This window comes from Coregonus clupeaformis, chromosome 25, assembly GCF_020615455.1.
Source record: "Coregonus clupeaformis isolate EN_2021a chromosome 25, ASM2061545v1, whole genome shotgun sequence".
Classification (NCBI taxonomy): domain Eukaryota; kingdom Metazoa; phylum Chordata; class Actinopteri; order Salmoniformes; family Salmonidae; genus Coregonus; species Coregonus clupeaformis.
Genome location: NC_059216.1, coordinates 29,835,690 through 29,851,590, shown reverse-complemented (window position 1 = coordinate 29,851,590; position 15,901 = coordinate 29,835,690). Strand labels below are relative to the sequence as shown.

The following is a 15,901-nucleotide window of genomic DNA, read 5'->3' as shown; positions in this document are numbered from 1 at the left end:
GAAGTAAGAGGGACATAAATTAGGTTACTTACATTGTGTCTTCCAACGCACCTAGGATAATGTACATTTGCTGAAGCATTATGACAACTCATCGACACAATGGTAGGGATTAAATGAGCGGAACTTGGGTCATTGATAAGTAATTGTCTCAACGCAGCCTTATAATGCTGTAAAAGGATCCAGGAACCCAAATGATTTGGGTGGATCCCATCTTCCTTATAATACGAGCTTTGTTTTGAGAAGGTATCAAAATTGTCAAATGTTACACCCACAAAGCTGCAATAGTCTAGTAGCCAGTTATGGAGGGCTAAAAGTCTGCTGAACCGTTCAATGCCACGATTTAGGGAGGGCAGAGGGCCAGATATTATGGGGCGTTTGTTGGTGTCAAGTAGAGACCCAATCAGTTATTTTACTTACTGTATAGTCTACATTTTATGTATACAAATGTCACTCAGAGATGAGTCGTCCTTTATTGTGACCCCCCTCATCCATCTGGTGTGGGTTAACTTGAATGTTGACTTTCTCTGTGATCCAGGGAGATGGCTTTATCTGCCCATGGCTGTTTGTGAGCATCACAGGCCTCCATTACCACTGATCCAGGGAGATGGCTTTATCTGCCCATGGCTGTTTGTGAGCATCACAGGCCTCCATTACCACTAACCAGCCCCTTTGAAAGCATCAGCCCCCTTCCTTTCAATGAACGGCAGGCAACTCCTTCCTTAGTATTGTGAATCCCTGGGGAAACGAAACGAAACTCTCTCGCGCTCTCTCTCTCATTGCATGCCAGTCTGAACATGCTTCTTTACACAGTCATTCATTAATTTTTTCATTCTCTTTTACTTTCCTCCATTTTGTGATGTGGAGAGATGAGAGGGCCCATAGCGACAGGGAGGGAGAGAGAACATTTTAATTGAATGTGATTGCTCATTTTGTTTCAGCATTCTTCAGACTCTTGATGAAACCAGCCACTCTCGTCCTGCACTCTGCAGCACTGTGCTGTTGTATGTTATGTTCAGTGATCCGATGTTAGTCTGCCACCTATTAGAACTATTTTATTAGCACAGGACTTCCAGTCCAGTGGAAACCAAGGCCCCCAGAGCTCAATCCAGGCACTGTCTGAGTCTCATCACAATTGTCATAAGAAACCAACAGAAGCCAAACTCTTTGGGTCACAAACTAGGCTACTCAGTCCCGTGTGAAATTCACCACTTTGAAATTCACCATCATGTTGGTTTGTTTGAGACCGACTACTAAGCTACTCACTCACTGCGTATTGATTAGTAGGCCTACCAGTCAATGTTTCCATTGAATATGGTGGTCAGCTACAAAGCATGGTAAAGGAAAGTAGGGGGGCACGATGCCCCTGAAAGCAATAGCAGGCAGTTTCCAATGACTACTACTAGAATTCATTCAGACTTTTACTCTATTCCACTGATTTCAACGCAAACAAAAATAATCCACATTTTTACCTGGTTTGGGTTAACATATGTTCTAAGATTACATTCAACCCCCCAAAATTAATGGAAAACCACTTTATCTAGGAAAAAAACTAATGCTGCATGGTGGGTTCACTGAAGTCAGAGTAGATATCGTTTCCAGTTCCAGACACTACTGTGAGCTGCAGATTTACAAATCAGATATCATAACCAATACCCTAGAGGGAGATTTCTGCTGCTGCCTTCAAATTGCTCGCATTAGGCTAAGTGCTGAGCAAATAATGGCCAATGAGATTTCCAAATGCATCAAATTCCATTTAATCATTCACCATGCCCAGTCGCTCACCCTCCCCTCTTCTACCCCCCTTGAAACGCAATTTATTACTGGGGGAAAATGAAAAGTTTAAAGAAAACCTTGACTGAGTGTGTAAGCAGTTAGCGGAGTCTTCTTTCCCCAGTCATGGCTTGCAGCTGGTGACTGATGCACTTTGCAGAAATGAAGGCGGGTCAAGACCTTTGTTTAATTGAAAAGGGCAACAATATTGCTACAATGCTACGTTTGACTACTAAAGGATTATGAACAAATGTAGCTGGCATCTCAGTGAATAAGCTTGTTTAAAACCCAATTAATTAATCACTAGACTAACCCCTAACATTATATGAGATCCAACAATTAAAAGGATCAAATGAGCTAACTAAGAGCTTAAGCAGATCTTAAGCAAGGTTAAGTCGATACAAACAGGAGGGAACCCTTAAAAGGAACCACACCATAGCTATAATAAATACTTCCTCTCTTCTTCCTGGAATTCAGTGGTTTGTAATGCAATAACAGCAGTGTTTCCCCTAGGATTCTTTAAAGCAGTGGTGGGTTGATGGCTTGGGTCTTCCTGGGGCATACATTTATACATCTATTAATAGGGTTAGCTACACTTCCAGGATTACAAGCTAGCTAGCTAGATACCTTGGAGGTTTCTCTGAGGATCTGATGTTGTAACTTGTCACTGATCTTAAAAGCACGTCTCGGCAGAATAAAAAAATCTCTATCTATATATATTTGTTTTTTTGCATCTTATTTTCAGTGGCGGCTGTGATTTAACAGTGCCGGTATGCCGCTGCTAAATAAATATAGGGGAAACACTGAACAGTAACCAAAACCACAATGAGGTTCTGTCATAAAGGTCATGCCAGTCTGTTGGGGCAGAGTAGTTATCATATTATCATAGAACTGAACTCCCAAGAACTGTCAGCTAGTAGTGAAAAGGCAGCATTAAGGAATCCCACATTTTGTTAGCAGCAGCCACAAAAAATCCAAGTGAATTCCAACCAAATAGTGAATTCCGACCAAATAGCAAAACATACAGTACTTGGGGTTGCCTATGATCAAGAGAGAAATGGAAGGCACACCCACACACACACTACTACAGCGTCATGCTCACACACTCAAATAGTAACAATAACCCAAATCAGAGATGAGGGAGAACTGGTCAAAAGTAACCTACCAGTGCGTTCAATGTAGTCCACACACTTCTCAATGAACAAGGGGATTGGCCGTTCCAGGGTGACCAGGTTCTGCAGGGGAACACCAAAGTAGTTGCTGTCCCAGTTCCTCCGTGTGGGTGGGTACAAGGGCTTTGGGGGCTTGGATTTTGGCTGTGAATAATACACAAATCCAAAGTGAAGGAAAACATTAAAGCATAGTTTTCAAGACAGAGAAAAACGTTTTTTCGAAAGAGTTGTCATCCCCCACAACAGTTAGGTCCTAATTGAAAAAGAAGATTGTAAAACACCTTGCAAGAACTCATATTTTGTTCCAAGGTTTTTTTGTTTAACGTTCTGTTGCCTGATTATCAAAGGAAGCAAAATGTTCAAACAATGAGAGTATTCTTCATGGCAGTGGTGCTACTGTACTGTCACCGATTCATGATTCTAATATATGAAGTTTGGCTTTTAGCCAAAACATTTGTGTATGATAGATTGCCCTGTTATGTGCAGACAAAATAATTTTACAAAATGAAGAATGAAACAAGCTCTTTGAAACGTAATTGTGAGTGTGCACCTACTGTATTTTTGTGAATATATAAAGTTAGGAGAGAAATAGGGAGAATATAGTGTAACAGGACAATCTCTCCCTTATGTCCCAAATGTCACCCTATTCCATATATATTGCACTACTTTTGGCCAGGGTCCATAGGGCTCTTGTCAAAAGTAGTGCACTAAATTGGGAATAGAGAGCCATTTTGGACATAACCGCTGTCCACTGATTCATGCCTCAGTGCACTTCCTCCAAGCCCTGGGAACCCTGCCTGCCTCCAAATGCCTTTAACATCTGTCCAACTGTAGCCAGGCCAGACTACAATACAGTGGGATGCCCAGATATTCCTCAACTGCATAAATCTCCTCTCACTCCTCAACTATGACAACAGAAGGGGCTATCCGCAATATGGCGGTCATATTTAACCATGATTATGTTGTCCATTGCTTGTGTTGTAGCTTGTCTTAACTGCTGAGGAATGGGAGTGCATGTTTGGCCAGGAATATGTGATGTTGCAATATTCAACAGAAATTGCAAGTCACGTTTGCTCTCAGTGTGATAGATCAAACATCAACTTGCTTCACTGCATGAGTGCAGTCCATTTTGAATCTCTTTCATAGTAATCATGTGTAGTGCTTGAGATCACTGGCTTGTATGACCAGCTGTTAGACAATGTGCAATTACATAACATGTATAATAGCTTTGATTACTCTGTACAGTATTAGGCCTATCTAAAACCACATAAATAAAATAATAAGAAACTATTACACAGAAGATGAATCAGAACGCCTACCTTTTTAGGTTCCTTTGTCTTTGGCGTTTTCTTCTTTTTCTTCTTCATGTCATCCTGCTCTGGATCGGAGGTGATGGCAGGGTTGTCTATCCCTCCCTTCCAGGGGTCAGCAGGGGACAGCAGGGGGTCCTCCTCACTGCCCCGATGGGCCCTGCCCTTCTTCTTCTTCAGCATGACCGGCCCAGACTCATCATCGCTGACGTCCGAGTGGACACGTCTGTGGTACATCTTGGTTTTGCTGAAAAGTATTTTTGAGCGGTGCTTATACTTGGAGGGCCTCCTGCTGGCCTGTGCCTGGCGGTCGAAGCCGTTCTCCTCATCCCCATGCAAGACATGAAGCCCCCCAAACGAGTTGCGCATTTTGACGATCCTGCTCTGGGTGTCCTCCGGGACAGCGTAGATGTCGTCGGTGAAGCCCTTTGATTTCAGGAGAGTGTCTATGGGGTCTGCGTAATTGTCGGACGCCTCAACATCCTCACCGTGGGCCATGGGGCCGCGTTGTCGTCTGTTGCTCCTCATCCCAGCCTCTATGGTCTTCAGGAGATTGGGGTCCAGCTTCTTAACGTTGGTCTTGGGTAATATAGGCTTTGGCCTAACCGGGGGAGGCACTCTGTGGTTGCGCTCGTGGTCACTGAGAGGTGTGCTATGGACAGGGTACTCGTTCCCCTCCAGATCGATCCTGTACTTAGCTCGTTCGCTAGGCGTTGGAAGAAGCTGCACGTCATCCCCGATGGGGCTATAAGGCGGTGGAGCCTCGGTGTCGTCCTCTGAGTCAGGGTAGTAATTGTAAGCAGGGGAATGACTGTGGGGAGACTGGGGGAAGACATCTTCGCTCGCACCCGTGCAGTCTCGAGAGCTGTCGTACATGAAGGCGCTCTCGATGCTGCTCTTCTTCTCTAGCACCTCGTTGAAGAACGGTGTGAAGACTTCCGTCTGCCGATGGTACTGAGACAGAGAGTATAGAGCTGTGAATTTGGCGGTTATCTCCGTAGCGATGTGCTCCCCTTCAGTCATGAGCTCTTTGATTTCGTCATTCTCAAAGAAGTCGGCTTGACTGTCTGTGATGGCCACCATTTGAACAGGGATGACGTCTTGGACCTCCGCCAGGAAAGCTCTGAGCATCGCCATGGAGGACTTGCGTTTCGCCGAGTAGACCAGGATGTATCCATGGACAAGCTCGTCCTTCCTGATTCCGATGGAGGAGTGGTAGGAGAGGACTGTGACCTGTATTCTTCTACGACTGTCGCCGATGATTTTGTTGAGGATCAGAGTGTTACTTTGGCCAGGTTGCCCAGCGCTGCAGGAATGTGAATCCAGAAAAGGTGAGAGGATGAGGTCCACACTGAATGGATCCCCACACATGGCACACATAACGATCCTCAAGTCGGTCTCTGACATGTCTTTGATGGAAGGCAGAGGGCTCATCACATCAAAGTTGTGCTTTAGTCCTTCTAATACTCCTCTGAGAGCCTGTTTAATTTGGAACTCATTAAACTTCCGCGGAAAGGTATCAGAGGGTATGTCTACAAAGGTGCACTGTAGTTTATTTGCTAGCTGTTGGCCCTGATGCCTCAAGATAGGCATATTTTTGCAAACACTGTCTCTCTGGTTTGCTAGGATTAGAATGAATGGCAATGGCTGAGCGTACCTCTCCCTCCTGTTCTGTGCAATCTCTGCCCTGATTCGCCCTATGCAGTCGCCAATACAATTTAGCGACTCTATGGAGCTGAAGACACAGAAGATTCCGTGAGGTTTAAAGGTCGACGCCCATGCATGGCTAAAGAGCAACGTTGAGTTGACATCAACAGGCAGAAGCTCCAGTTCATAGATTTTCCCATCCAGGGTGTACTCATTGTCTGTGGACTGGGCTCGGATTTCATTTGCGAGTTCTTGTGCGAGACCCTCCCTTCCCAAGAGACACAGATTTACTTTATCAATGTTGGCACTGTTATAGTAGAGATTAGAGCGACTGTGGTCCAGCTGAACTAGCCTGTTAGCCAGTACCTGCTCGACATTCATGTCAATGCAGCTCTGTCCGCTCAGACACGTCTCCTTTGTTGGGTGGTAGACGAACCCGATGTGCTTGAGGAGAAGCGACTCCCTGTCTGGGGCCAGTTTCTGCAGCGCTCTGTATCTGGGCTCCTCGTTGAGCACAGTGTGGATCTCGCTCATTTTGTCACAGCTTGGAGTGGCGTTTAAATCAAGGTCATAAAACAGCTCGGCGTGTTCAAAAAGCATTTCCTGAAATTCCTCTTTGGCCCTTTCAACTATTTCCTGCTGATGCTGGCTGTAAACATCCCTGCGATCAGATTCACTGATATACTTGTAGGCCTCGTCCTCCATGACAAAACACATTACCTCTTCCCAGGGTTGTCCAGGGCTGATGAAATGGACTCGATCCAATGTCTTCTTGAATCTATCCTTCATTTCTAACCGCCTTTTCTCTGAGAACAGATGCTGGACATGGTTCTGATAAATCTTTTCCCCTTCCGACGTTTTGAGGAGATCAAAGGGCACTCTTCTGTCGTTGACTTTGTCAATTTGGTCTGTCTCATCCCACGGGGTGTGCTCCAGCACCACAAACCAGAATTGAAACTCAGGCCTGCTCTTCAAGATGCTTTGAGCCTCTGACCAGCTCAGGTTCTCGAGCTCTTCCAAGTTGTTGAGCAAGTTATTGAGAATTTTTGGCAGGATCAAGAAGTATTCTTCCCTCCTTTTCCTGATATGTTCCTGCTTCAGCTGTTCTATGTGCTTGTTGAGGGTGTTTATAGCTTTTCGGGTGCCTTCCAGGTTGATGTATTCCTCATAGTCAGGGTGGTTTTTCAACGTGTTACTCACCGTTTTCCAACTTGTGTGATAATCTCTGACGGTTTGTACAATCCGCTTTTCAAACTTGTCGGACACTGTGGCTACTAACTGTCTCTGAACTTTGTAGGCCTCCAAATAAGGAATGGTTTTGGGTTTGCCTCGTGTTTTGTCCATCTGCTGGGTTAACGCATTAAAACACAGGTCTACATTGATTCTAGATCGAGCCGACGTTTCTACCACCAGGAGGTTCTTTTTGCTTGCAGCGAATGCCTGAAGGTCCCTTAGATACTGCTCCACACACTCGTCACATTTCGTTGCAGCAATGACGATGGGCTTTTTCGATTTGACCATTTGAGAATAAAGGCTGTTGACAAATTTCATCTGATCCTCAAATTTCCTATTGCAGCCTTTGCTCACGTCTATACACAATATAAAACCGTCAACGTTCAGTTTCCCATCGGCCATCTGCTTCTGATCAAAATCCTGCTCCAGGCCAAGCTGGTCGGTGCAAATGTACATCAGCTTTTCAGCAGACTGTATCTTGGAGGCTGCAGCCCTTTTAGTATAGGGCTGCAAGTTTGTGCTGCGATGGGGCAAGAAAGTCTGATCATCAATGAACTCTGTTTGTTCAATGATTTGAATTTTACACTCGAGCCCGTCATCACTTCGGTGTGGCACTTCACCCCAGTAGAGGAAGTGATCATTGTTCACCACGCGACCTCCAAAGTCAATTGTGCTCAACACAGAAGTGTGCTCAGTGTAGTAGCCGTCCGCGTTGGAACGCACATATCTGTTGCATAGGCAGGACTTGCCCACGCCACAGTTGCCCTTCTCCTTCTCTGTCCCTGAGAGGCCAACAACACTGACAGCATATGTTAGGGGGCGTGCCTCCTTGTTCTTGGCCATTATATTCCCCCTGTCATTGCTTTGTCACTTTCAGGAAAGGTTTCCACCAGCACAGCTATCATTCCACTCCCATTGGTTAGATAGGGTGGTGTTGCACAATCATAGCTTTGTCCCTTTAGTGGTGAATCCCTCTATCCTCCTAGATCCTCATGCTGCTATAGGGAAGCTGGTTCTCCCCTATTATCACCTCCCTGAAAAACAAAGTGTATAATTGAATAGGCCTAATATGGTTTGCGTACGAAATGGCACCCTATTCCCTATAGTGCACAACTTTTGCACTATGAATGGAATAGGGTGACATTTGGGAAAAAGCCATGATGTTGTTATTGCAGTGAGTCATTGTCAAGGTGCAAACGGTCCACAGGCCTAATGATCAAATCTGAACAGCTACATTTTTTTTACATTTTAGTCATTTAGCAGACGCTCTTATCCATAGCGACTTACAGTTAGTGAGTGCATACATTTTCATACTGGCCCCCCGTGGGAAACGAACCCACAACCCTGGCGTTGCAAGCGCCATGCTCTACCAACTGAGCTACAGGGGACTTTAGGCTATTTCCTAAAGATTGTCACATAAGCCAATAACCTACAGGAAGGACCCTGTTAGTAGCAAATACAATTTTTGATAAACCCTGTACTGTCTGTCAAGAGTAAAACAACAAATAAATCCCATGTTCAGTGTCAGTGACTCTTTTAAAAGTGTATTTTTTCCCCACAGAATATTGGTCATTCCATAAAAAACGTATTTCTTCCACTTTGAGTGGAATGACCAGTGACCCACAAATAATTTAGAAATAAACTAATATTCATCATCACCATTCAATATAGATTACATTTCAGTTTACTCCGGCAATACTTTTGTTACAGGTTACTGGAGGACTATTGCACCTGCCATCTATTGCATATTTTGACAACAATACTGGCTATTATTTGTTGGGCAGTGCATGTTCGTCACCTAAGAATCATGCAACACACCCCACCATGACATGTTACATAGCAAACAGACTAGCAAGTCAGTCAAGTTGACGTCTGACATTATACTGTAGTTACACCGGTCCCACGCTTGTATTAAACAGGAATGTAGCTATATTACATAGCTATTGCAGTTCTAGTAATTAGCGAGATATGTGACTAATAGTATCCAAGTGAGAAGGTAGGCTATCAATAGCAAACCATCACCACCTTCACTCTGTCGTTGTATGACTCCCTTTCATTAAGAGTTGTAGCTAGTACCTGGCTACATTTCTTTCAGGTCTGCTAACACGTTCTGAACTGTGCTCCCTACTCAACCCCCGTCATTGATGATAATAACAAACAACCATGAATTTCATCGCCAGGGAGGCACACGATGAAAACTCACTAGAAGCAATCCACTACCACGAGATGTAGAGGTTATTTGCGAGTAACCAACACATAAATGATAATCTTGCAACAATCCTATGTTCATTAGCTACAGACAGTAGCTTGCTAACGTTAGTTAGTTAATAATTGACCTAGCTAACGTGCTTAATCTGCGCACTATGGGTACAATTAAAATAACCCATGCAATAAAAAGCTACGTCTGACTATGCCATTGTATTCATTAACTATGACAATGACAACCCCATCAATGATATGTACAGGAAAGAATGACTAGCTACCTCTCGGGCCTTTCCCCGACACCACGCAAAAAAAGCAAGCTGTAGCTAACGCTGGCTAGCAAGATAGTGGTAGTCGAACAATACATTTCACTGAACGCAAAATATAAACTACAAAGACCTTGCTGGAATATTTCGTTACCTCCCTTGATCGTGAATTGAACTAGTTGGAATTTACTTGACACAGACAATTTTATCCAGAGTGTAGCTAATGAAGAAACTCGATGCAGTCCATTCCCATACCTAACATGGTTGCTCCCAGCTCCCGAGAACACGAAAAAAAGATAGCATTCCAAGTGTATTATTTTACTCCAGCAAATTCGATTTCTTAACGGCTCGTTGCCTTTAAGTCAGCGGGAGCGTTCGGCATATCCTCTTTCTATTCAAAATATGATTGTTTTCATATATTTTGTGTTATTAGAGGTAGCTGCGTGTAATCCGAGACCTCCCCTCTCATCCCAGTCAGTAATGGCGACTGATACATCCTGCTCTCACCATCGCTCTCGGTAACTTTTCCATTAAGGCTCAAAGCGGGGGCGCGAAGCTCGTGCATGGTTGCTATGTAATTGTGAAAATTAAGAATTTCATGCCTGAATATTTGGTGTGCCTATTTGTGTGATAGTGATAACAGACCAAGGACTGCGGATCATCTCCAGGAGATGGTACATTGTCAATCAGAATAAACATATACATTGAGAATGTAACATGTATACCGTACATTGTTCAATAGTGCATCATCCTGGCCCGTTTGATTTTCTTACTTGAAAATACAGTAGACTTAGTAAGGCTACTGACACATCTTGGTGGTTATGTTGTATCATGGAGCCAAACCATGTTTATTACATGGTTATAACATGTTCATTATTGGGATATGTACATATAAAAGAGGCAATCTGAATAATTTCAGCAACATTCCATATGAATTACAATAATATTCCATGAGGGTTTTATATGACAGACAATTATTAATTTTTTTTCAAGGATAGGGCACAGCTCTCTGGAGCAATGCAATGTAGGGTTTTTAATACTACATAGTATGCTGCTCACCCTAAGGCCTTTACTTTCAATGCTCCGCTAGTGGATTTTAAGCAGATTTGTCAAACCTTGTTTGCTAAGCTCTTGCTTTTATCTTGACTTAGAAGGGAGGGGGAATCCACTACAGCTTGTCTCACACTCACCAATAGCCTATATTTCTATACACTGTTCTATACACATTAGTGTCATTGCTACTTGTGTGTCTGACGTTGATGATTCATTTGTCATTGAAGTGGAAATTCATTGTAGAATTAATTTCAAACTGATGTATTTGGTTCTTTCCAGGAGGATTGACGGCTAGTAGATAGAATATCCATATGCAATCATGGTACGTGATGGTCAACTTACATGTTTTAATTTACATGTAAAATATCTGCATCAAGTATCTAATGCAAAAATGTGCTAGGAATTTTATGAGTGGACTGATCATTGTATCAAAGAAAGTGTGTCACTCACAACTGACACAAAGTTATCAACCCTTTTAGACAAGCCATTTCTACATTGAGTTGGAAATCCAAGCATCGCTGTGCTGTTTTATTGTCAGTCATAATGCAATAGCTCCAACAGTGAAGCTGCGAGTCCAAGCTCCATTGTCTGGGTCTGTTTTGGGAGTGGGCTCAGGCTCAGCTGTCCCTCTGCAATTGTAGTGATACAAAACACCAGGGATGAGTAGGAAGGCTGAGGAAACTTTGTCCAATTGTTTATGTTGCTTCAGTGTTCATAATTTCATGTCATCCTTCAAACTACACTGAAACAGAGTGTAAATATTCTAGTGAAGATGCGCATTCTCTTCCAACCAACGCTGAATGGTGGAGAACAAGTGGGAGTTGTTTCACACAGGATCCTAGTGTTCTGGATTGGCACTTTTCCACCTGTCAATATGAAGAATAAGGGATTGGAATCAGAGCCTGTTCATTACAAACTTAAAACACTCAGAGCTCTCTCTCTCAGAGCATTGCAGCTTACATGTCAAAGGTCAATCAACATAACTTTAACCCTGTGTCATTGTTGTCACAAGTTATTTAGTAAAAATAGGAGAGAATATATTTCTAAAGAAGGATGACGCTACTACTTTAAGTACAGACTTGATCCTGGTGTCATTATGCCTGTTGTTTTGTTTGTAATTTAAGAGGTCATGGGGGAATTGCAAAATCGGATTTTACGCCTTTTAAAACAAAACCATGATTCTTTATGCATCCAATGGATTACCAGAAACCTGATAGGAGAAACCTATTTGTGACCTGACGCTCTGAATAACACTGAATACCATTGTTTTTTAAGCCAATGGTTCAATTCAAATCAGTTCCAAGAGCAGACTATGTGTGAGGTTCCCATGTCATGCAAGTGTGAAGATCATGCTGTATCAACCTGGAAATAGATGTGATGCAGCAGACAGTAGTGTGTGTTCTCATCTAATGTAAGTGTTGTTTGTGAATCTCAACCATTGGTCCTTACACCCTCCTTAGTAATAGCCTTCTCTTTCAGCCCTGCACAATCAATATAGTCTGAGTCTATATAGGGAATAGGGTGCCAGTTGGGACGCAAACATAGCCCTTATGATCAATAAATGTCACAAGGTGTTGGAAATATCTATTGCTAAAAGCTTCTTTATGAAAAGACAAACTCGAAACTGAACGGTTGTTCAGATCCGATGGACATTATAGCAGAGTACAAATACTGAGGGTATGGGTGGACGATGTGTGTAAAGTATATGCTTGTTGATAGTTTGTTACTGTTACATCAGGTGCGACGAGCCCCTACTTGCTTCACTGTTGTTTCTTCGATCACATTACATCCTCTGGAGCGATATGCAAAATGTCTCTGCTCTTGCCAGAGAGGGACTGCAGGGAGATAGTTTTACCGCTTTAATAGAGTAAGGTCTCTGCACACCTTTTACTCATATTAGTACCTCTTACAAAAAACGTACCTAAGGACTACATAACACATTCATAACCCTTCATACCACATGTATAAGCAATACATCATGTCAACAATGGCAGGTTGAAATTGTTGTTGTTTTGTCTTTGTTATGAAACGCTCATGTCCTGCTTATGAATGTGGTATGTATGGGTCATACATGTATGAAGTCCTACAGTATACCCTTTAAATAAACTGTGACCAACTGCTTTTGGCCCTCTTCAAGCCAATGATGGGGAGTGGTGTTCGCTGTCTGATATCATAGGGAAAAGGACCATAAGAATTAATTCCTCTTTGATTGAAAACTAGTTGATCACAGTGTGAGAGAGGTTTTCCATGCTCCACAGGGTGCCCTTCAGAAGGCATGAAACAGCTGGCTATGGGAGATACTAATGTTAAAAGGCCTTAATGACAGCCTCCCATGTTGAACTGGAAAGGTATGCACTTATCTTTTGCTAGTATACACGTGCAATTTGCTTCTTACAGAAAAATGTGCAAATGGCCAACAAAATAAATTATTCTGAGATAACATCAGTGAAGACAGCCTGTCAGCTAAATTATTTCTCAACACGACACCATGCACACTTATTGCACAGTCCATTCCCAAAAGCCTCAATGACACTACAGCACAGCCGAAATTGTCGCAACCCCTATTACTAGCCTGTTCAACCTCTCTTTCGTAACGTCTGAGATCCCCAGAGATTGGAAAGCTGCCGCAGTCATCACCCTCTTCAAAGGGGGTGACACTCTAGATCCAAACTGTTACAGACCTATATCCATCCTGCCCTGCCTTTCGAAAGTATTTGAAAGCCAAGTTAACGAACAGATCACCGACCATTTCGAATCCCACCGTACCTTCTCCACTATGCAATCCGGTTTCCGAGCTGGTCATGGGTGCACCTCAGCCACGCTCAAGGTCCTAAACGATATTATAACCGCGATCGATAAAAGACAGTACTGCGCAGTCGTCTTCATCGACCTGGCCAAGGCTTTCGACTCTGTCAACCACCGCATTCTTATTGGCAGACTAAATAGCCTTGGTTTCTCTAATGACTGCCTCGCCTGGTTCACCAACTACTTCTCAGGTAGAGTTCAATGTGTCAAATCGGAGGGCCTGTTGTCTGGACCTCTGGCCGTGTCTATGGGGGTGCCACAGGGTTCAATTCTCGGGCTGACTCTATTCTCTGTGTATATCAATGATGTCACTCTTGCTGCTGGTGACGCTCGGATCCACCTCTATGCGGACAACACCATTTTGTATACATCTGGCCCTTCATTGGACACTGTGTTAACAAACCTCCAAACGAGCTTCAACGCCATACAACACTCCTTCCGTAGCCTCCAACTGCTCTTAAACACTAGTAAAACTAAATGCATGCTCTTCAACCAAATGCTGCTTGCACCTGCCCACCCGACTAGAATCACTACTCTCGGCAGGTCTGACCTAGAGTATGTGGACAACTACAAATACCTAGGTGTCTGGTTAGACTGTAAACTCTCTTTCCAGACTCACATTAAGCATCTCCAATCAAAAGTTAGATCTAGAATCGGCTTCCTATTTCGCAAAACAAAGCCTCCTTCACTCATGCTGCCAAACATGCCCTCGTAAAACTGACTATCCTACCGATCCTTGACTTCGGCGATGTCATTTACAAAATATCCTCCAACACTCTACTCAGCAAATTGGATGTAGTCTATCACAGTGCCATCCGTTTTGTGACCAAAGCCCCATTGTGACCTGTACGCTCTTGTTGGCTGGCCCTCACTACATATTCGTCGCCAAACCCACTGGCTCCAGGTCATCTATAAATCACTGCTAGGCAAATCCCCGTCTTATCTTAGCTCACTGGTCACCATAGCAACACCCACCCGTAGTCTGCGTTCCAGCAGGTATATATCTCACTGGTCATCCCCAAAGCCAACACCTCCTTTGGCCGCCATTCCTTCCAGTTCTCTGCTGCCAATGACTGGAACGAACTGCAAAAATCTCTGAAGCTGGAGACTCTTATCTCCCTCACTAACTTTAAGCGTCAGTTGTCAGAGCAGCTTACCGATCACTGCACCTGTACACAGCCCATCTGAAATTAGCCCACCCAACTACCTCATCCCCATATTGTTATTTATTTTGCTAATTTGCACCCCAGTATCTCTATTTGCACATCATCTTTTGCACATCTATCATTCCAGTGTTAATACGAAATTGTAACTATTTTGCACTATGGCCTATTTATTGCCTTACCTCCATAACTTACTACATTCGCACACACTGTATATATATTTTCTGTTGTATTTTTGACTTTATGTTTTGTTTACCCCATATGTAACTCTGTGTTGTTGTTTTTATCGCACTGCTTTGCTTTATCTTGGCCAGGTCGCAGTTGTAAATGAGAACTTGTTTGATTGTTTTGAAGTTTCAAAATGGGTAACAGGCTATATCTTTATGGGAGAGATGGGGGAATTGAAGTGATTCATCTATTACTGTTTTCCTCTCTTGGGACATCCAGTATAGTACTTACAGTACAGTCATTTTTTGGCTGAAACACAAAATAGGCTTTATACAAGGGGCCACTAGAATAACCACCACCATCACATTTGTCTTAATAATTGTAATGTCCAGTCATCTGTCTCAAGAATAGGCCATAAAACATCCCAAAACACTTCATACTGTATGGACTGCCTGCTTGCTATCACTAGTGAAACAGTTAAGTGAATCCAGAGCATATTTTTTATGAAATCCTTCATGAAATCATTTCATCTATTGAGTCAACATCGTCTGTCAGCAGACCTTGTCTGTTTGAGCCTTTCAACGCCCTGCTAGCCAAACAGTCCTCCTCATTCAGACTGGGAGCATTCAGCAATGCAATGCTGTGACAGAACAGTGACTTTAACACAGTTTCTTCTCCAGAGGAGTACCAGTTGATCTCTCTCACAGAATAAACAACAGTGACTGTGTGGGTAAATTATTAATCTGAAGATAGTGATGTCATTTACGGCAAGTGTGTGCTTTATCTCTCTTTCTATGGACGTGAATGGTTGTCAAACAAACACTCACAAATAAAAATATCCTCGAATAGATGTACTGTACAGTGTATAGTTAACACTATGTTTTGGGCAAAATAAAGGCGTATTGGATATTTCTTTTTTCTTGGATCAGGTCGCAGCAAGTCCTGGTACAGAAGTGGATGTCCTCGAGAGCTGATGGTGCAGTTGCTACCTATTACTATAGCAACCTAAGTTTTATTTTTAATTGAACCCTGAGGTGACGCAACGTCAGTGAGCCCCTCCATTCCCTCTGTCCCAACCACTGGCCCGTGCCTCAAACACACACATCCTTCAG

The 15,901-nt window shown here is 43.2% G+C and overlaps 1 protein-coding gene across 1 annotated transcript in view; it reads right to left on the bottom strand.

Annotated features, from left to right (window-relative positions):
* LOC121539511 (rho GTPase-activating protein 5) overlaps positions 1-10,103 on the bottom strand; it is a 52,456-nt gene extending 42,353 nt beyond the window's left edge. Inside the window, exons 1-3 of the mRNA XM_041848064.2 lie at positions 9,856-10,103; positions 4,262-8,166; positions 2,936-3,086 (exon numbers count right to left, since the gene is read on the bottom strand). Of these exons, the coding sequence (XP_041703998.1) occupies positions 2,936-3,086; positions 4,262-7,975 (3,865 nt within the window). The 5' untranslated portion in view covers positions 7,976-8,166; positions 9,856-10,103. The remainder of the gene's footprint in view (positions 1-2,935; positions 3,087-4,261; positions 8,167-9,855) is intronic.
* Positions 10,104-15,901: the final 5,798 nt, after the last annotated feature.